At 48.0% G+C, this 21,345-nt stretch overlaps 1 protein-coding gene across 2 annotated transcripts in view; it reads right to left on the reverse strand.

The window, feature by feature from the left end:
- LOC123764817 (RING finger and SPRY domain-containing protein 1) overlaps window positions 1-21,345 on the reverse strand; it is a 100,365-nt gene that overhangs the window by 3,527 nt on the left and 75,493 nt on the right. For both annotated transcript variants that reach the window (XM_045752999.2, XM_069302673.1), the window contains 3 exons: window positions 17,062-17,217; window positions 8,460-8,564; window positions 6,635-6,755 (listed from right to left, as the gene is read on the reverse strand). In XM_045752999.2, coding sequence (XP_045608955.1) covers window positions 6,641-6,755; window positions 8,460-8,564; window positions 17,062-17,217 — 376 coding nt within the window. In that variant the 3' untranslated portion in view covers window positions 6,635-6,640. The remainder of the gene's footprint in view (window positions 1-6,634; window positions 6,756-8,459; window positions 8,565-17,061; window positions 17,218-21,345) is intronic.

A 21,345-nucleotide genomic window follows, 5' to 3' on the forward strand; every position in this document is an offset into this window, starting at 1 on the left:
GGATGCCGGGGAGCCTCTGGGTCTCACCCAGAAAATGGTGTTTCATTACATTCAACCCTGGGTTTATAGGGGCAGCCCCAGCCAAGAGCCACAACTGGACACAAGAAGATGCATGCCCGGTCAAACAAACCAAGCATCAACAACCCCCAGGGGCCCTCCAGAAAACAGCCGTCCCAACCTTGCTAGAAAAGAAAGAGAGGGCCGCAAATGAACAAACCTATCACTAGAAACCAAAGGAGCAGAAACCTTTGAAAACCAATCCTGAAACGAAGGGGGCCACTACAAAACAAGGTGAAGAGAGACAAGAGCACCTCGTCCAAAGACCAGGACAGCTCAGGCGGTGCATGAGCAGGCCGGAGTGGAAACAAAGCCCGAGACAACTTACGAAACAGCGCAGAAGGCACATCAAAACCAAAAGCAAGCCATAGCGGCTCCACCAGCGCCACACGATACAAGGAGACTGTATGCAGCATAAGAAGACAGTCCTGAAATAGCCATGAGAGAAAGGACAAGACCACCTTAACAGAAAGCGAAGTATACCTACGAAGAAACAAAAAGAAAAGGAAGGACCGCCAGTAAACTACATACTGCCCCGAGACGAGCACGAAGATGGGACAACATGAATGAAGCCACCCAATCACCAAACAGACGGTGATAGACGCAAGTCAAAAAACACCAGACACAAAGACTTGAGGAGAAGATCAAACCAGCCACATAATGGACCGGACCAATCAGCTGAAAGAGGCAGTGCCGCAGGATAACCCCTGGGTTCGGAAACCGAGCAAGCAGCGCTTGAAACCAAGGCTGGGCCGGCCACCAAGGAGCCAAGTGGACTACTCTCCCCTGAGAAGTCTCCAAGCAAGCCAGGACCAGGAGTAACAGCGGAACTAGGGGAACATACAGGGAACCCCACCTCGACCAGTCCTACCGGAAAGAATCAACCCCGACGACCTCGCAGTTGGGGAAGGGTGCTACATATATCAGGAGACGCCTTGATCATGCCGACGCGAAGAGGTCCACCTCCGGGAGCCCGTATGTCCGGCAGAGCCAACTGAATGAGTCTGTGTTGACCGTCCATTCCGAGGAATAGGGAATGAACCGAGACTGACCGTCCACCAAGACATTGGACACCCCCGAACGTGAACGACCAGGAAAGCCAAACCCCAAGAACTCAGCAAACGAATCACCCGAAGCGACCATCCCCAAAGAGCCAAGGACATCATTTAACCCCCTCAGTTCAGGCAATGAACCACCAGGAAGCAGTCCGAATGGAGCCTGATCGTCGATCCGCGAGCAACCCATAAAGCCCACAAATCGTGAGACCAGGCATGAGTGAACAGAGCGAGTCTCACCCCCATCGCCCCGTCAATAGGGCAAACTGCGAAAGGGCCGACGTTCCTGACGAGAACCTGACGTACACACAAAGCGATCACCACGCCGATCAACTAAGACGGGTCCGAAGGTAGCACCAACCCAGAAACTGGCACCAATGGTCTACCACGATGAGAGGAACCCCAAGCCCAGGCATGGAGGAGGAACTTCCCTGGGACCCCCGAAGGACCAACAAGTCCGACAACTAGAAGAGTCTGCGTGCAGAAACTGCCCAACTGCAGACTCGCAAATAGCAAGGGACAAATGGTGACAACCTAAGATCCAGGGCCCAGGCAGATTCCAACGAGGAAGCGAGCACCACTTGCCAACACACAAGACACGAAGCAAAAAACTGTGACACCGCATCCCACAGGACCGGCGCAAACAACTTCAGCAGTGCAGATGATGCACGCTCGCCAAGACCAAGACACCAGACCCAGGAACGGCCCCAAACACCTCTACATCCTCCGCAAGCCAATCCGAAGACAGCTCCAGGAGGGAAAAGAAACACAACACCGAAACCAGCAAGCCACGAGCACGCAAGTCCTCGGCCACTAGTGCAGCCGAAAGGGAGGGAACCTGCACGTGAAGCTGAACCATGCCAACATGCCGCTGAAGGGCAGGGGCGAACAAACACGCATTGAGGAGCTCGAATTCAACCCCCCCTTTTCCCCGGTAAACCTGACCACCGTCCTCCAGAACTTCATAACGAACTCAGTATGAAGACAAAGACCCAAACCTGAATGAAGACGGATCCATTATAGAGGCATAATCTGGGTCGCGCAGGAGAAAAGCCGCAATGGCCGCCTGCACTTCAGTCAGCGAGACGCAGGAAGCCGAAAACCTACAGAAGGACAGAACCGAACCCGGGGAGGAGCCGACGCCAAATCCATCTCGTACCCATGGAGGGGGGGAGGAAAGAAAACCCCCACTCCTTGTAACAGTAAGCCCTGCTCAGAGGGTAGGAAAACCCAGGCGGGTTCCAATGGGTCCCAAGGCCCCAAAGTCAGCCCCTCCCCAACCCTAGAAACCCCCATACCAGGACCCGGGGCCGAGTCATCCTCCAAAGCCCCGGCCTCACAAGAAAAAGCCGGGGCAGCCGAAAAGGCAGGGAGGAAGGGACCCCACTAGTCAGACCCCATCGCCATGGCTGGAGGAGCCAACTCGAATGCCCCCCCCCCCACCCCCCCGGAAGAGGCATCTCCCAAAACCACCAGAGTCTCGGAACCTTCTAAACCCTGCCCAAATCCCGAAGCCCTCGGACGCTTCGGAGCCGGAAGCAGGAACCAGAATGAACCACCGCAGGGAAAGAACAAGGGGGTGCGAACTGAACCAAGTTTGAAGCGACCAACACCCCCAAGTCCGGGTCCCTATAAGCAAAACGGGGCAGCCTCGAGGCTTCCGGGGTAGCAATCAGCCGAGTGCGTTGCAGTAACCTAAATCTAGCAAGCAACACCTGAGCCGCCTGCACCCGTATAAAGTTATCAGTGGACAGAGTAAATGGAGTCACAAACAAGCAACAATTCTCGTAGGACTCTGGGTCGAAGGTGTTACCGACCCAACAGGCAGCAGGACGGAGGCAAAAACAGTGAGAGTCACCCTGAGACAAGGTGACAAGGCAACCCTCAAACTTGCAGAAGGTGAGAGGGGAACCAGGGGTCGCATCCATCGGACCCCCTGGCACCCCTGTGGGGTTTCCTGGGCCCTGAGACTAGTCTCGCTAAGGGTAAGCCCAGGCAGGGTACTGTGAACTGGCACCCAAGTCTATCAATCAAAACTGCTAAAAGCTCAACCCCCGGGACGTATCCACTCATGGGAGCCTAGCAGGGGGTACCACCCAGAAACACAGATATATAAAACCTAGGTCAGGGACAGGTGGCTACAAACCAAAAGGCAGACCCCCCCCCCCCTCCCACCAGGCAGGAAAACAAAAATAAAAGAAAAACCCCGCAAGAGGACAACGTACTCAGGCGGTACAGAGCCGGCCGCTATAAGAGGTGATAACTAGCTGTGCAGTACCAGTACGAACTACCCCTTACCCTAAGGGAAACAAGGGAGGAAGAAAACCACCAGCACTCACAGGGTGGTTAATTACTGAGCAGCAAAAGACCAACAGAGGTAGACCCAAGGTGATTTGTGGAAGATAACCCTAAGCCCCAAGGGCAGTACTTGCAGGGCACTTAGGGAAGGAAACCCTAAGCGCATGCAGCCCGAGTACCAGTGAAGATTACTCCCACCACATGCACCACCCTAAAGACAGCACTAAACACAAGGTCCAGTACCGAGACAAGAAACAGGAGCTAGATTCACACGACCAAGCCTCAATCACATCAGCCGAGAACTGGCGGTGTGCGTCGCCGGTGCAAGAGGTCTGGGGGCTACCCCTTCCCCCTCCCGGGAAGGGGGGGGGAGCTGCTCAGACAGGGGTGCAGCAACATGGTGGTATCATGCTTGTTTGCTTTTTTTTCTTTGGGGAGTTCTGTCCACTCATTTGACTTTTAGTAGTAGTTTCAACCAGAATAGGGGTTTGTTTTGGGATGCTTACCTTTCTGGGTGCCTGACCCAGCTGATGGCATACATAGAATGCTCCAAATCACATGTGCATTTCTATAGGCCATTGCTCCTCGTGCCTCTCTGAGGGGGGCCAAGTTCTGGCTCATGGTCCCAGGTAGGACTAAGAACTCCATTCACACTGACCGATGCCAAAGTCTAATAGTTATATACCAGCCTGGATAAGCTCCGAGGAGTCGAAGGGGCTTCCCCCAGAAACCATACTGTTTATCCGTTATTATGTCATTACTCTCTAGGTGTTCAACCCATTTGGCTTTAACTATTGTTTTTAGTGTTTTGACTACCACGCTTGTTAATGATATGGGTACATAATTTAGAGGTTCCTCTGAACTACTCTTTTTATAAATTGTTACTATGTTTGTCTTTTTCCATATATCTGCTAAGATTCCTGTGCACAAGGATATCTGGAATATTAATTGGAGAGGAATTATCTGGATATCTGGAATATTAATGGGAGAGGACTGCTTTCACAGTCTGTATTTGTACTGAAAATCAGGATCAAGCCAGCATTTCTCTTTTTGCTCTACATGAGGTTTCTGTCCATGCTGAGCTGGCCTTAGGACACCTGCATTATCATTTGACAGATGAACCTCCCCACCCCCCCAGTCAAACTCCCCATCTGATAATGTCCTCGGAATGGATTGCTGCGGGCGCAACGCCCGGGCTTGGGGACGGAGGAGGCCACAGCTGGAAGACGAACCAACCCGAAGACGCAGAGGCGTGAACTTCATACGCCAGGGAGAAGGCAAGCTCCAAAACTGAGACACTCACTGGTTGATACCTGGTTGATGGGGTTCTGAGAGTTCTTCTACTCCCCAAGCCCGGCCCGAGGCCAGACTTGACTTGTGAGAGTTTGGTCCACCAGGCTGTTGCTTGGAGCAGCCCGCAGGCCCACATACCCACCACAACCCAGTTGGTCCGGCACTCCTTGAAGGAAACAATCTAGTTTCCTCTTGAAGATGTCCACGGTTGTTCCTGCAATATTTCTGATTCTCGCTGGAAGGACGTTGAACAACCGTGGACCTCTGATGTTCATACAGTGTTCTCTGATTGTGCCCATGGCACCTCTGCTCTTCACTGGTTCTATTCTGCATTTTCTTCCATGTCGTTCACTCCAGTACATTGTTATTTTACTGTGCAGATTTGGGACCTGTCCCTCCAGTATTTTTCATGTGTAAATTATTTGGTATCTCTCTCGTCTCCTTTCTAGTGAGTACATATGGAGAGCTTTGAGACGATCCCAATAATTTAGGTGCTTTATCTCATCTATGCGTGCTGTATATGTTCTCTGTATTCCCTCTATTTCAGCAATCTCTCCTGCTCTGAAGGGGGAAGTGAGTACTGAGCAGTACTCGAGACGGAACAACACAAGTGACTTGAAGAGCACAACCATTGTAATGGGATCTCTGGACTTGAAGGTTCTCGTAATCCATCCTATCATTTTTCTGGCTGACGCAATACTTGCTTGGTTATGCTCCCTAAACGTTAGGTCGTCGGACATCATTATTCCCAAATCCTTGACATGCTCTTTTCCTACTATGGGCAGATTCGATTGTTTTTTGAACCCTGTATTATGTTTAAGATCCTCATTTTTGACGTATCTGAGTACCTGGAATTTATCACCGTTAAACATCATGTTATTTTCTGCTGCCCAGTCTAAAACTTTGTTAATATCTGTTTGTAGTTTATCAATGTCTTCAGCAGAGGTAATTTTCATGCTGATTTTTGTATCATCTGCAAAGGATGACACAAAGCTGTGACTTGTGTTTTTGTCTATATCTGATATGAGAATAAGGAACAGCAGTGGTGCAAGGACTGTACCTTGAGGTACAGAGCTTTTAACTGCGTTCGGGCTTGATTTTACCTGATTGACTGTTACTCTGTGTTCTGTTCGACAGAAAATTGAGTATCCAGCGTCCTACTTTATCAGTTATACCCATTGACCTCATTTTGTGTGCAATCACTCCATGGTCACATTTGTCGAATGCCTTTGCAAAATCTGTGTATACGACATCTACATTATGTTTTTCCCTAATGCCTCAGTGATTTTGTCATAGTGGTCAAGTAGCTGTGAGAGGAATGATCTTCCTGCTCTAAATCCATGTTGGCCTGGATTGTGGAGGTCATTGGTTTCCATGAATCTAGTGACCTGACTCCTGATCACTCTCTCAAATACTTTTATTATGTGGGACGTTAGTGCAACTGGCCTATAATTCTTTGCCAATGCTTTGCTACCACCCTTGTGTAGAGGGGCAATGTCTGCTGCTTTAAGCGCATCTGGTATCTTCCCTGTGTCCAAGCTCTTCCTCCACACTTTACTGAGTGCCTGTGCTACTGGCACTTTGCATTTCTTTATAAATATTGAATTCCATGAATCTGGATCCGGAGCTGAGTGCATGGGCATATTGTCAATTTCTCTTTCAAAATCTGCCACGCTCGTGTTGATATCAGTTATATTTACAGGTATTTGAGTATCATTCATAAAGAATGAAGTTATGAATTCACTCCAGTAACTTCACTGAAAGTTATGAAGTTAGCTCATTCACTCATCGGTTATTGCCCTTCCGCTGCTTAGGGCTAGAAATAGGAGGTACTCCCACATGGGGAAACTCTGATTCTGTCTCACAGAATAAGTAAAGAAATGATCAGAGATTGTTTGCAGTACAGAAAAGACAAAAATTTTACTGCTTACCGTGGGTCATGTGACATCCTCCTCAGCATTTGGCTTCTCCTCCACTTCTCTTCTCTCCTCAATATGCCGCCGACACATAGGACAATAATCTAGTTGCAGAGCACATCTGTTGCAGAACCCTCTGTAAACAACAAACATTCTTTATTATACTTCGGATGAGGAGGAAATAATTGAAATCTGTGAGGTATGCAATATTGCATCACAAAAGCAATACAACCCACCACATGATCTCAAGCCAAGTATCTCACCAAATGTTAAGGAAGCTCAAGAAATACTGCACATTGAACAAAGTAGTCAAGCATACAGACATAACCTGATAACACAAGGTGGAGAAACAGGCAACAGTGGTGACAGAGGAAGGTACAGTACTTCAGTGAACAATGGAGTATATACTTGAGCAACAGTCACAGTGAGAGAAGAGATAAGAGTGGCAAGGCAGGACATAAACAGTGACAACCTTATCAGAACCATAGATATTAATGCCAAGTAAAATACTCAGCACTTCCACAAATATGATAACATCATTTGTATGTACCAACATTCAGGGTATAAAAACATGTAAATCAAATAACTACATCCATGTTGGCCTGGGTTGTGGAGGTCATTTATCTCCATGAAACTAGTGACCCGACTCCTGATCACTCTCTCAAATACTTTTATTATGTGGGACGTTAGTGCAACTGGTCTAATTCTTTGCCAATGCTTTTCTCCCTCCCTTGTGTAGAGGGGAGATCTATTCTCCCCTTTTCTCAGTTTCATAACTTGTTCCTTCACTGCTGTTTTCCTCCTGATATGCCTGTGGAGCAGTTTTGGTTGGGTCTTAGCTTTACTCGCGATGTCATTTTCATACTGTCTCTCTACTTCTCTCCTCACTCTGAGGTACTCATATCTTGCCCTCTGGTATCTCTCCCTGATCTCTGGTGTTCTGTTATTCCTGTAGTTTCTCCATGTTCTTTTACTCAATTGCTTCGATACCTTATATTCCTGGTTGAACCATGGATTCTTCTATTGCTTTTCGCTTTACTCCTTTTGGACCGGGATAAATCTATCTGCAGCTTACTGGCATTTCTGGGTGACATAGTCCATCATATCCTGTACATTCTTCTCTCTGAGTTCTGTTTCTCATGGTATTCCCTTTAAGAAGTTTCTCATCTCATCATATTTTCCTCTCCGGTAATTCAGTCTTGTCCCTTCCGATCCCATCCTTGGATAGGTTATCCCTACCTCCACCAGATAATCAAATGTCAATACACTGTGGGCACTCATTCCTATGGGGGCTTCAAATTTGACTTCTCTTATTTCTGACTCATTCAAGGTGAATATCAGGTCAAGTCTAGCTGGTTCGTCATTGCCTCTCATTCTTGTGGGTCCCCTGACATGTTGGTTCAGAAAGTTCCTTGTTGCCACTTCCAAGAGTTTGGCTCTCTATGTCTCTGCACCTTCATGTGGGTCCCCATTCTCCCAGTCTATCTTTCCATGGTTGAAATCGCCCACGATTCAGAGTCTGGAGCCACTCCTGCAGGCAACTGAAGCTGCTTTCTCTATTATATTATTGGTTGCCATGTTGTTCCTATCAAACTCCTGTCTGGGTCTTCTGTCATTTAATGGAGGGTTGTAAATAACTGCCACTATTATCTTAGGTCCACCCATAGTCATAGTTCCTGTTATGTGATCTCTGAACCCGTCACAGCCCGAAATTTCCATCTCGTGAAAGCTCCAGCCCTTCCTTATCAGCAGGGCTACTTATGCACCTTCTCTCCCTTCCTTTTCTTTCCTTACAATATAGTAGTAATTTCAGTAATTAATAAATTTGTGTTATTCCTACCTGTGAGTGCATGGCAGGAGAGTAACAGCGGCACTCTCATCAAAACACAGAGTGCATGCTCCTTCCTCGACACTCATGGCACGTAGCTTCTGAAGCCTGATGTGTCTGAAATAAGTAAGAAATCTTTGTGGTCTTTCCTAAAATATAATCAACCATAATAAACCTAAAATATACATTATAAACACAAGGAAAACTTGTAAAGGATGATTCCTAATACCAATTTTATTAAGTTTCTCAATGTGAAATGAGAAACTCATGTTAAAAAGCCAAATATAACATATAATGGTCACCACCACGACAAGCACTACCACCACCCTTTTTCTCACTTTTATGCTATGTGGAGGAAGAATCCCAGAAGATGTGTATTTATTTTATTATAATGCGACCCCTGGAATACGACCCACCAAATCGTTTAACAACGAGGTACCCATCTTACTGTAGGGTAAACAGAGGCTACAGTTAAGGATTGGAGCCCAGTAAATCCTCCCCAGCCAGGCTACGAACCCAGGCCAAAGCGCTCATGAAGCGCCAGGCGAATGTCTTACCACTATGCTGCGGGGGCTGCTGGTATATGTGTGTGTGTAATACATCAAGTCATGATTAGAAACATGCAGACAAACACTCCACTTGCAACTCCTTCAGTGTTACACACTGCACCATCACACACAACACCTTGTGTGTTACACACTGCACCATCACACACAACACCTTGTGTGTTACACACTGCACCATCACACACAACACCTTGTGTGTCACACACTGCACCATCACACACAACACCTTGTGTGTTACACACTGCACCATCACACACAACACCTTGTGTGTTACACACTGCACCATCACACACAACACCTTGTGTGTTACACACTGCACCATCACACACAACACCTTGTGTGTTACACACTGCACCATCACACACAACACCTTGTGTGTTACACACTGCACCATCACACACAACACCTTGTGTGTTACACACTGCACCATCACACACAACACCTTGTGTGTTACACACTGCACCATCACACACAACACCATCACACACAACCACTATTCTCCATAATTCTCTGCTTCATTCAACGTGCTATAAGCTACTTCATGACTCTTATTTAAAACAAAATGTGCAGAAAAATAATTCAAACTGGTTCTATCTAGGCTTATGGCCTAACAATTCTGGCATTCTGTTCACACTTAATCCCTTCAAATTGACTCAATATTTACTCTCATCACCATTATTGTAAACTGTTCATTTATTATAATTCAACCATCTTGACACACTCCTTTCACTCTAACAACTCTCGGACTGTTGTGCACCACATCCAATATTTACGCTACATTTTCATTTCTCACTATATACCTGGGGAAGGGAGGGGTGTCAGGGGAGCCTCTGGGGCTCACCCAGAAACTGCCGCTTTATTATATTCAACGCTGGTTTTCAGAGGGAAGCTTTGTCGGCTCCCTGAGGCTAACTATCCACAGAGAAGGACAAAGAGGGCAACTTGTACTTGTCTTGAATAGTAGTATGGAGTCATATGTATCATTGTCACGTGTATGGACTATTGTTTAATAATAGCATGGCATTATATGTCACTCTGCCACATGTATGAACTACTTTTCAATAATGGAATCAAGTTATGTGTCACTGTGCCACATGTACAAACTAGTGTTCAATAACAGAATCAAGTTATATATGTGTCAGTATGTCACAGGTATGGACACCAATTCAATGCAAGTTGTATGCCATGCTGCAACCCATCCTCTTGTTAAGATAGTACCTATTGCGACGATCGTCAACAGACACGAATATGTACGTACTTAGCTTTTAGATAATAGTAATATATTCTTGTAAAATAAATGAGGCTAAAACACAAACTTAAATATTCCTAGGCCTAGTATAACACACACATAAGTACTATATTAGGCCTCAGATATCATGTATTAGGCCTAGAAAGGTTAGGTTAGTTTGTCAAAGCAACAAGTAAAAAACCAGCGTTGAATGTAATGAAACGCCATTTTCTGGGTGAGCCCCGGAGGCTCCCTGGAGCTTATCGGGCTAATGTGTGTTATGTTAGACCGGGACATTAGCTAAGGAGTTCAGACCTACCAGGGACCAGCGCCAGAACCTGGCCCCTTCAGAGAGGTTTCAGGAAGCAATGGCCCTGGAAAACCCCATATGGTTGGGGGTTTTCCTTATCTGCCATCGACCGGGGTTAGGCACCCAGAAAGGTAGGCGTAACAAAACAAACCCCACATGGTAAGAAACTACAACAAAAACCGAACAGAGAGGTAGAAAACACCCTACAATCCCAAGGAAACAAGCAAACAAGCAAACATCACACTTTACTGCCGTGCCGATCGTCCACGCAGCCCTCCCCACCCCGGGAGGGGGAGGGGGGAGCCCCGGACCTACCGCGCCGGCTGCCAAGCTCCAGTTCGGAAGCTAAGCTTCAACCAACGTGAAAAAACCGCCGACCGGTGGGAGGGAGGGTTTCCAGGGAGCCTCCGGGGCTCACCCAGAAAATGGCGTTTCATTACATTCAACGCTAGTTTTCTGTGGGGAGCCCCTACGGCTCCCTGGAGCTTCATACCCAAAGAGAAGGAAAAGAAAGGGCTAACCCGGGAGGCGGCCGCCACAAACTCTGCAACGCAAAGCCAAGACAACCGGTCGCAAACCTGCGACCCAAGGCAACAAGAACGCCCAAGAACAAACGCACATATGGATGGGCGGCCAAAAACCTGTGCGACCCACAATTCCCTGCGCCCGAAATGAGCCCGAGACGTCACCAACACAGCAGCAATTGCTGCAAACGTCTGAACAGCACGGGCGCAAAGACAGACCGCAGTAAGAAGGAAAACACTGCGGACGACCCGGGAGACCCAAGCCCTGAAAACAGGGAACGAAGGAACCGGATCAACCACAGCGCATCCCCAGGCACGGTACGCCGGCAACAGCAAAAAGCACAACTGGACAACACAGGACGCACCCCCCGGCCAAACCAAACAAGTACCAATACCCCAAGAACCCCTCCAGAAAGCAGCCGTCTCGACCGTCGCCAGGACAGAGAAAGGCTGCACACCAATAAAGCTACCACCAGTACCAAAGAGGAGGAAACTGAAACCGAAGGGGCTACCACAAACTGAGGGGAAGAGAAGAAGGCACCCTGAACAAGGACCAGGATGGCTCAGGCGACTCATGAGCAGGCCGGAGGGGAAACAAAACGCGAGAAGACGTAATAAACGTAACACAGTCTCCAAGACGAAGCTCGCAGGTGGGACACCGTCAACAAAGCCACCTGAACACCATAGAGATGGCGATACCTGCGTCAAAATACCAGACGCGAAGAGCCAAAGAGAAGGCCGAACCAGTCACGGACAGGACCGATTCGGCCTGCTGAAAGAGGCGAAGCCTCAGGAAAAACGCCCCGGGTACGGACACCTATCAAGCAGCGTCTGAAAAGAAGGCCGGGCCGGCCACAGTGGAACCATAAGGACTGTTCTCGTGGGAATGGGCTGCAACTGAGCCAGAACCCGAAGCAACAGCTGGACCGGGAGAAGAGGTACAGGTACCCCCCACCTCGACCAGGCCTGCCGAAAGCCTCCACCGTGAAGTCCTCGCAGGTGGGAAGGGCGCCACAAAACGGGCGACGCCTAGACCACGCCAACCCGAAGACGTCCATGGCCAGGAGTCCATAAGCCCAACAGAGCCAACAAAACGAATCGGCGACGACTGGCCAACCCACGAAGAGGAATGAACCGAGACAGCTGTCCACCAGGACGCAGGACACACCCCGGACACGAACCACACGGTTAACCAAACCCCCTGTGGTTCCGGCAAGAACCACCAGAGAACAGTCCAAACAGAGCTGAATGGTAGAGTACCTAGTGACCCAAACCCTTCGAAGCGCAAACCAGACAGCCATGAACACCTGAACCGGGCTGTGAGCCCGACGGACAGACAGACTCCATCAACCTCGGCCGACCTGGTGAGCACAGGTCACAAAGCCCCAGCCGAGAGACGACCCGTCCGTGAACACATCGAGCGAAGGCTCGGGGAGCCGCCAAGGCACGGAACCCCGAAAACCCCAAAGAGGAAGCTGGTGACGCAGCACCAACACCAGATCCCCAGAGGAACCCAAGGAATGCAAGAGGCGGAAGTGGAGTCTCCGTAGGAACCAACCGACGCCAAAGCCAAACCCGACTCCGCGGGCAGACAAGCACGCCGAAGTGCAAACTCCCGCACAACCGCCCAAGCAACCGCTGAGCAACCCGGGACCCCCTCCTGAACAGCCAAAGGCGGGACCACAGCCACAGGAACACTTCTGGAGGGAAGACAATGAGGGGCCCAAGAGCCTGAAACAAGGCCCAGGTCCGAACCCGGGACGGAAACAGAAGGTAAAACCTCCAGATCACCAGGAAACCAAACCCAGCGATCTGGAAAGAACCATCCCCTGGCGAGCAGACAAGCGGACTGACTGGGAGCCCACTCCAGCCAGTCGTCGAGGTAGGCCAGACACCGAATCTCAGACGCAGACAGGGCACTAAGATCCGGTAAAGATGCAAAGAGTATACAAAGTGCCCTTCACAAAAGAGGGAATGCAATAAAAACAGCAAACCTGAAGCCCCACCACCAAAGCATTGTATGACAATCATATGAAGACATATGACATATGATAATCATTATATGACAATATGACAATTATAATCAAAGCATTATATGACAAAGAGTGCTGGGAAGACGGGACACCACGAGAGTAGCTCTCATCCTGTAACTACACTTAGGTAAGTACACATAGGTAATTACCAACCGTGCTAGCCCCAGAAAAACTGGAGAGGAACATGCCAAGAAGTGACCTGGAGGTCCAGGTCCACCATCCATGCACCCGGCCCTAACAGAATCCGAACAGGAGACAACAGTCCTCCGAGCAGGGCAGAGGATCCAGGGCGCAGACGGAAGTAGTCCAGAAGAACTGCAGACTGGAAAAGCTCATGACTGCAAAGAGCAGACGGGAAAAGCTCATGACTGCAAAGAGCAGACGGGAAGCCCAGAAGGATGGGGCGGATCGACCACGCCCCACGCACCCACGAAGAGGAAATGACGAAGCGCAGGGAAGAAGCCCACCCCGCCAGCTCTGAACCCCCCCCAAGGGGGAGAAGCCGTCCTCCGACGCCAGCAGAGGCCGGAAGACAACCCAAAGCGCCCACCAACAGCGGGACCAAGCGAGAGGCAACAGAGCAAGCTGCTCCCCCAGCGCCCAGTCAACAGAGAAGGGAACAGAACCCCTTCAGAAAGAAAAAGTACACTACCGAAGTCATGAGGAGAGACTACGGGAATGAAACCACACTTCACTGGAAGAGGAAGTGAGGGGAGACCTGATCACCACATACAAGATACCCAAGGGAATCGACAGGGTTGAGAAGGACAGGATATGTAACACAAGGGGCACACGCACTAGGGGACACAGGTGGAAACTGAGTACCCAAAAGAGCCACAGATAGAATTAGTTTTTTTTTTTTTTTTTTTTTTTTTTTTTGAGTGTCAGAATGGGAACGGGAAAGCACTAAGAAGTAATGTGGCGACTCCTCACACAAGTAACGAGGCTGACCCCCATACAATGTCACATGTAGACATGACAGAGCCCAAGAGGCACAGGAACCGATACACCTGTTGACGGACGGTTGAGAGGCAGGACCAAGGAGCCAGAGCTCAACCCCCACAAGCACAACTAGGTGAGGACATATATTGTAAAAGCACAAGCTGCCGACTAGTGGCAAAGAGCACTACGCCGGCCAGGCAAAGAAGGCACAAAACTGCATCAAAAGGCCCACCTCGACAGCAAAACCACAAAGTCCCAGCACAACCACAACATGTGCCAAGACCCAAAAAGCTCAGTCTGCAAGCCAGGAAGACCCCGGAACCCCAAAAGGCAGAACCGGGTCACACGAGGAAACAAAGTCCCCTGAACCTACAAAAGGGGGCCCAAGAGGAAGAAACCTCCAGAACGAAACCAAGGGACCCAAAGGAACCCAGAATCGAACTAGGGGGAGCCCAAACCACCACATTTGCCGGCGGAGAACACCACTAAAAGGCAAAGCACAGACCCCAGCAGAACGCCCTGGGAAAACGGTCCCAAAAGACCGAAAACCGAGGGGCAAGGTGTGGGAGCAAGCATACCAGCCAGGGGCACTGAGCCTAAACCCAGAGGCTCAGACCCAAAATCAACACCCAAACGTTCCCAGAGGAACAGGCAACGGCAAGAAAACACCAGAAAAACAAAGAAACGACAACAGGAGAACAAAAACCCTGCAAATTTTTTGAAAACTCACCAGAGACGCTCGCTCGCACACCCAGACGCATGTAAACAAACCGCAACGCCGCCCTGGTGGCCACGCCGGGAAACCAGCAGACGAAAATGGCCGCCAGCAGGGGCTGTGACTGACGCTTAATACACAAAAACACGCCAGCAAATGTGGGAAGCTAGCAGACTGGAAGGGCGAAAAATGACGCCCAACAGCAGAAAAACCCCTGAAGGGGCAAAACCGCCCCAGAACTGCTAGTAGGCATCCCCCACAGCCCCGGGAACCAACAACAGAGGCCCCGGGGCAGAGCCGTCCTCCAAGCCCTCCGCCCTTAAAGAAAAGCAAGAGCCCATGGGAAAGGCAACAAGAAAGGGCCGCTGGTAAGACCCAGAAGCCTTGGCAGGAGGCACAGGCTCAAACCTCCGTCCCCAACCCGAACGGGGCATCCCCCGAAAACCGCCCGAGTCTCTGCCGCAACTGAACCCCGCCCCGACCCCGAAACCCGCAGACGGTCCGGAGCCGGGAACATGGAGAGAAAGGGGCGAGCAGCACCTAACCAAACGGGGCGGCCACGGGGCATTCGAGTGGGAAACCAACCTAGCATGTTGCAGCAACCTAACCTAGCTTGCAACACGGATGCCGCCTGTACTCTGAACAGTAATAACATCAGGAGAGTACTGGAGAACAAGCAGAGAATCACTCGCAAGACTCCGGGTCAAGGTGTCAGTGACCCAACAGGCAGCATGACGGAGGTAAAAATGGCGACTGTCACCCGGAGACAAGGGAACAGCAACCAACGATCCCGTACAAGACGGGTTGGAACCCGGAAGACACATTCAATGGTCCCCCGAGCCCAGACAGGGGTTTCCAGGGCCCGTAGGGTAACAACTACGGGAAGCCCGGGCAAGGTGTTGCTAACCGGTTAAGAAACCCAAACATAACAAGAGGGTAGATTATAGCACTGAAAACCCCCGAGACGTGTACAAGCACGGGGGCCTAGCAGAGGGCCGCCAAACACTACCAGTGGAACTATAACCACCTTAGGCAGACCCCCACCAGGCAAGAAAATGAAAAACAAAAGAAAAACCCCGCAAAAGTACACTGTCTCCAGAGGCAACAGAAACCGACCGCCGCTTAGGTGGCAGGCTGCGCAACACCTTGACGCCCTAACCAGCACAATACCAATCCCTACCCAGGGCCAAACAAGGGCCCCAAGCCCCAGCTGGCCCCAAGGGCGAGGCAAATGCCGAGCAGCAAGAACCTCTACGGGAATGGTTCCCGAACGCCCCAGGGAAGATAACCCTGTAACGCAAGGGCAGTACTCACAGGGCGCTTAGGGAAGTCAGCCACTAAGCACATGCAGCCCCGGCACTGATGAAGTACTCCTGGCCACCGCACACCACAACACACGGCAGTGAACGCCACACAAGGCAAACACCGCCTAGGAAACTGAGGCCAGAGAAGCGTCAATCCCGGTTGACATTAGCGAACGAACTGGAGCTTGGCAGCCGGCGCGGTAGGTCCGGGGCTCCCCCCTCCCCCTCCCGGGGTGGGGAGGGCTGCGCGGACGATCGGCGCGGCAGTAAAGTGTGATGTTTGCTTGTTTGCTTGTTTCCTTGGGATTGTAGGGTGTTTTCTACCTCTCTGTTCGGTTTTTGTTGTAGTTTCTTACCATGTGGGGTTTGTTTTGTTACGCCTACCTTTCTGGGTGCCTAACCCCGGTCGATGGCAGATAAGGAAAACCCCCAACCATATGGGGTTTTCCAGGGCCATTGCTCCCTGAAACCTCTCTGAAGGGGCCAGGTTCTGGCGCTGGTCCCTGGTAGGTCTGAACTCCTTAGCTAATGTCCCGGTCTAACATAACACACATTAGCCCGATAAGCTCCAGGGAGCCGTAGGGGCTCCCCACAGAAAAATAGTTTTCCGGTCTGTCCAACTCAATCGTTCAGATTTCTACTTTCTAATTTGGTTGTAGGTGGGTGTACAGTATATATTATGTTGACCAATCCACACACTAGAAAATGAAGGGACGACGACGTTTTGGTCCATCCTGGACCATTCTCAAGTCGATTGTGATTGTGAGACTTGAGAATGATCAAGTCACAATCAACTTGAGAATGGTCCAAGATGGACCGAAACATCCTCGTCCCTTCATTTTCAAGTGTGTGGTCTGGTCAACATACTTCAGCCACGTTATTGTGACTCATCGCCAGTATATACTATGGTCCTCGTTGTTACTATAAGTACTACCAAAACAGGAGGAGGGGGGTGCATAATGCAACGATTTGTAAAGCTCATTAAAACATACCTGGGTAATATAATCTTCTCACTGTCTTTGAGATAGGCATGGTCATTAAAGCTCTGGAAGGGAATGTCCTTTGGGGGATAAATGAACGATTTTTTTCCGAAGTTGAACTCGCACTGCTGGAAGGACATGAAGCTGGCAGCAGCAAAATATCCACAACTGTTAACAAAAATGGTCATTCATTACAATGATGTGTAGTTACCATATTAACGAACATTAACAATTTATCACTGAGAATGTTCGGCAATATGCTTAGTGTTTATGACGTGTTTATATATGTACATATATGAACACGTTGTACTCAACGGGGCGAGAATAGCTCGAGCTATCTCATTCCTTTGTGTGTATTTATACCTCAATAAACTTATTTCAATTTCAATATTAACAATGATATATACAACTATCTAAAGAAACTCTTTAACCCTTAAACTGCGCATGGCGTATATATACGCCCTGAGTAACATGTCCCATGGTGCGCATGGCGTATATATACGCCATAGGGTGCCAGGCCTGATTCAAATGGCCTGCGGCTACACGGGGTTCACAGTAGCTTCCTCAGGGCTCTTGTAAACAGATGCCATTTAAAAAAAAAATCGTGGGCAATATTCTCAGGTGTGAGAGCCACAGTACTGTTGGAGCAACCAAGGCCGGCGCACGCAGCATGAGCGAACGGCATTGCTGTTCAGCTTGTGACCACAGCATCGCCGAAAAATGTCAAAATAAATATATAATTGTTATTATTTAGCGATGACAATATTACAGATGACCCATGACTGTGATATAAATAACCAGGGTTGTGATAATAGCAGGATTGTTGTAATAATTAGCGCTGTGGGAGGAGTGATGCTGAGAGATGGAGGGAGACAGCATCGTTTACTGACTGTGTGGCTAGCTGTTATTGTTTGCATTCACCATACAACCCGTTCTCGCAAATTCGTAAAGTCAATATTGACTTATTAACTATGTGCATAGGTGATATACTAAACATATTAGATACCCTTAAAAAGATTCATAGAAAACACCGACCTTACCTAACCTTGTTAGTATCTTAAGATAAGCATCTTATTGCTTCGTAATTACAATTATTACTTAACCTATACCTATTATAGGTTAGGTAATAATTGTAATTACGAAGCAATAAGATGCTTATCTTAACATATTAAGTAGGTTAGGTAAGGTCGGTGTTTTCTATGAATCTTTTTAAGGGTATCTATTATGTTAAGTATGTCACCTATGCACATATTTAATAAGTCAATATTGACTTATTAAATTTGCGAGAACGGGTTGCACCATACCAGGTCAGTGGTTCTCTATGGTGAACACAAATGTAGATACTTATATATAATGTGTGTATTAGTGTAATAACAGCAAAAGGATTATGCTGGGAGGAGCCATATGGGTGACGGAGGTGACGTCGTCTGCACAATTTGTCTAGCTGTTTAGAGGGTGGCCATTATGCTCTTTGGGCGCACTACAAGCTTAGGTGTACAGTTACGGTGCATAAAACATGTAGATATTTCTATATAATATATGTATATAGGGTAATAACACTGCAAAAGGTATTGTTGGGAAGAAAGTTTAGTGCGCGTGACCTTGAAAGAGTGAGGGAGCCGCCAGCCGCCATCTGTGTATAGCGACGACTCTTAGTGCCTGAACTAACTATATCAGCTTAGCTGTACAGTTGTGGTGAACAAAATATATACATACTTATATATAACGTCTGTATATAGTGTAATAACACCACAAATGGTATTGTTGGGGGAGAAAGTTTAGTGCGTGTGTTGAGGGAGTGGCAGCGAGTGGCTGGCTGGTGTGTGGCGGTAACTCTTCGTTGCTTTTCGACTCTCCATACCAACTTAGTGGTTCGTTATGGTGACCAAAACATGCAGATACTTATATATAACCTGCGTATAGAGTGTAATAGCAGCAAAACTATTTGTTTATTGTTTTATAAACATAATAATTGAATCACTAATATGCACATCATACTTTTGAGTATAGCGATTATTCACCACTTTTATTATAAAAATATACTACAATACACACTATTGAATAATATTACTGCAAAAAAACTAAGAAAAAATCAATCGGAGACATTGAAACAATTAGGTAATAATATCTTTGTGGCAACTCCCATCTGTCAGCGCGGGTGACGCTGACCGGGTCTGACGACCGCTCTGTCAACGCCCACTTTTTGGCCAGACTTCCTCGGTTAATTGCGCCAAAAATATGTCACCTACGATTATTATTTTTTTTTCCGTGCTCAGGGGACACAAATTAACATGTTTAGAAGACGAAAAAAAAAATTTTAATTTTTTTTTTTCTTGCGCACAGGGGTGTAAATGTCCCAAGGACCCCTCAGCAGTGTAAGGGTTAATAGCTAAATTGGAGAATTTAAAAGCAATCATCCAGATGACTTATCTACCCAGAAATACTATGTAATTGTCTTGAGTAAATGTCTATATATAGTAATGTACTAATGTTTTTAGAAAACACTTAAATTTTTCAATAAATTTTCTGAACTGTGCCCACTCAGTCACTCCCTTAAACAATATTTCACCCTCATATGAACACAAAAGTACCAGCCAGGTCTTTGTAATCTTCCCATTCCTGATGCAGCACGAATCTATTCAATCTGGCTCCACTGGCCCATTAATGGGCATACAGAGAAACAGATTCCAACCACGCCAGAATGACCTCTAGAAGGTTCATTTATTTACACTCCAACAGACTGGCAAGTATTGCTCAGCTGACTGTTAGTTTACCCTTTACCACTACCCCAAATACCACCAGGTGTTGACACCTACACTGCGACCACGAGGGGTTCACCAATCAGTAAATATGTCTGTGTACAGATACTTCAAGATCCAACTACACTGTCTTTCCTGGCTCTCAATACAGGGGGACCACATTCTATTAAAGGGTTTAGTGTTCATCTTGAAACTGTCGGTCTTCAATTAGAGCTGAGTAAACATCTTTGGATTTGTTTGTCCACCATCTTCCCACTGTGAGTGTTCTCAATCTACTCATATTGTATGTCGTGCCCAATTGTATTTTACTCTGCTATCCTTGCCTGTGGTCAAGACGGTAAGGCAAAAGAATGATGAGAACACACATCTTGCAACCAGCAAGCCTGTTCTCACCAAGCTCAAGTGCATCTAATAAGACCTATTCTAAGTTTTAATCTTTGGGATGTTAACCTTCACAACTCACCCCCAGGATTGTGCCTATCCCTGTTTCAGCAAAGCTACAGCATTACAGATCTTGCTTTCCTGGGGTAATAGCCTTTTAGCTTCCACTCAAACCAACCTTGGTTTGAGTGGATGTAGCTTTTTCTTGAAGAAAATGGCATCAGTTTTTCTTGAAGTCCATTTTGTTCCTATCTCAGGATGCAAACCCCAGCAGTCACCTCTCTTCTGGGTATTTATTTACTGCTAAGTAAACAAAGTCATCAAGTGTAAGGATGCAAGAGAACAAAGAGAAGCTGCAGAAATTATTCTAATGCCTCACTGGGAGAGGATGAGAAGATCCACCCAGATGGTGACATGAACCACCCAAGCACTCTCCAATAATAGAGAGCCAAGCCCTTCAGGGAAGTGATGCATACAATGCAAACCACATTGCCACCATCTATGAAACACTGAGGATAGTAAGAAATAAAATTAGAGCCCAACACCTATCTCCTGCAAGATTACAGCTGAAAACAAAACTCCAGGCCATACTGGACACACTCGGAAAGAGCTTGAACTATAAGAGTCAAAGACTGCCAAGGAACCAATCGCTGAAAATCCAAAGAAGTCGCCTCAATGAAAGAGAACCCTGTAGGGTAAACTTGTAAAACATGATCCAGAGCTGGCACTATGCAGCTGCCATCAGTAACCAGACCAGTGTCATTAGCCAGAACGAGCCCAGAGGATGAACTATGTGTGGATCGAGCAGAGATGGGAGGAAAGCCAAACCAGCACCAATTTCAGAAGGATAATGGAAGGTGTCCTGGTGTTCCCGCCAAACATGAACCAAAATGGACCAGGACACACCAAAGAGCTTATATCTAGGGAAACGATCTACAAGGCGATCAAAACGATTCTGCGTTCTGGAAGGTTGGACAATGGATATAGGAAAGAATCCTCTACAAATCAAGAAGCCAAATCCATGCTGCAATGATTAAACCTCAGGAAAGATACAGGACTAAAACTCCAAAATTTGGGTCACCTTGAGCAGCCTAACTGATAGTGGGCATAGTGCAGAGGAAGAAGAACATATAGGTGCCCTTGGGATGCCCTGGGA

Source organism: Procambarus clarkii, chromosome 48 (genome assembly GCF_040958095.1).
Source record: "Procambarus clarkii isolate CNS0578487 chromosome 48, FALCON_Pclarkii_2.0, whole genome shotgun sequence".
Lineage (NCBI taxonomy): Eukaryota > Metazoa > Arthropoda > Malacostraca > Decapoda > Cambaridae > Procambarus > Procambarus clarkii.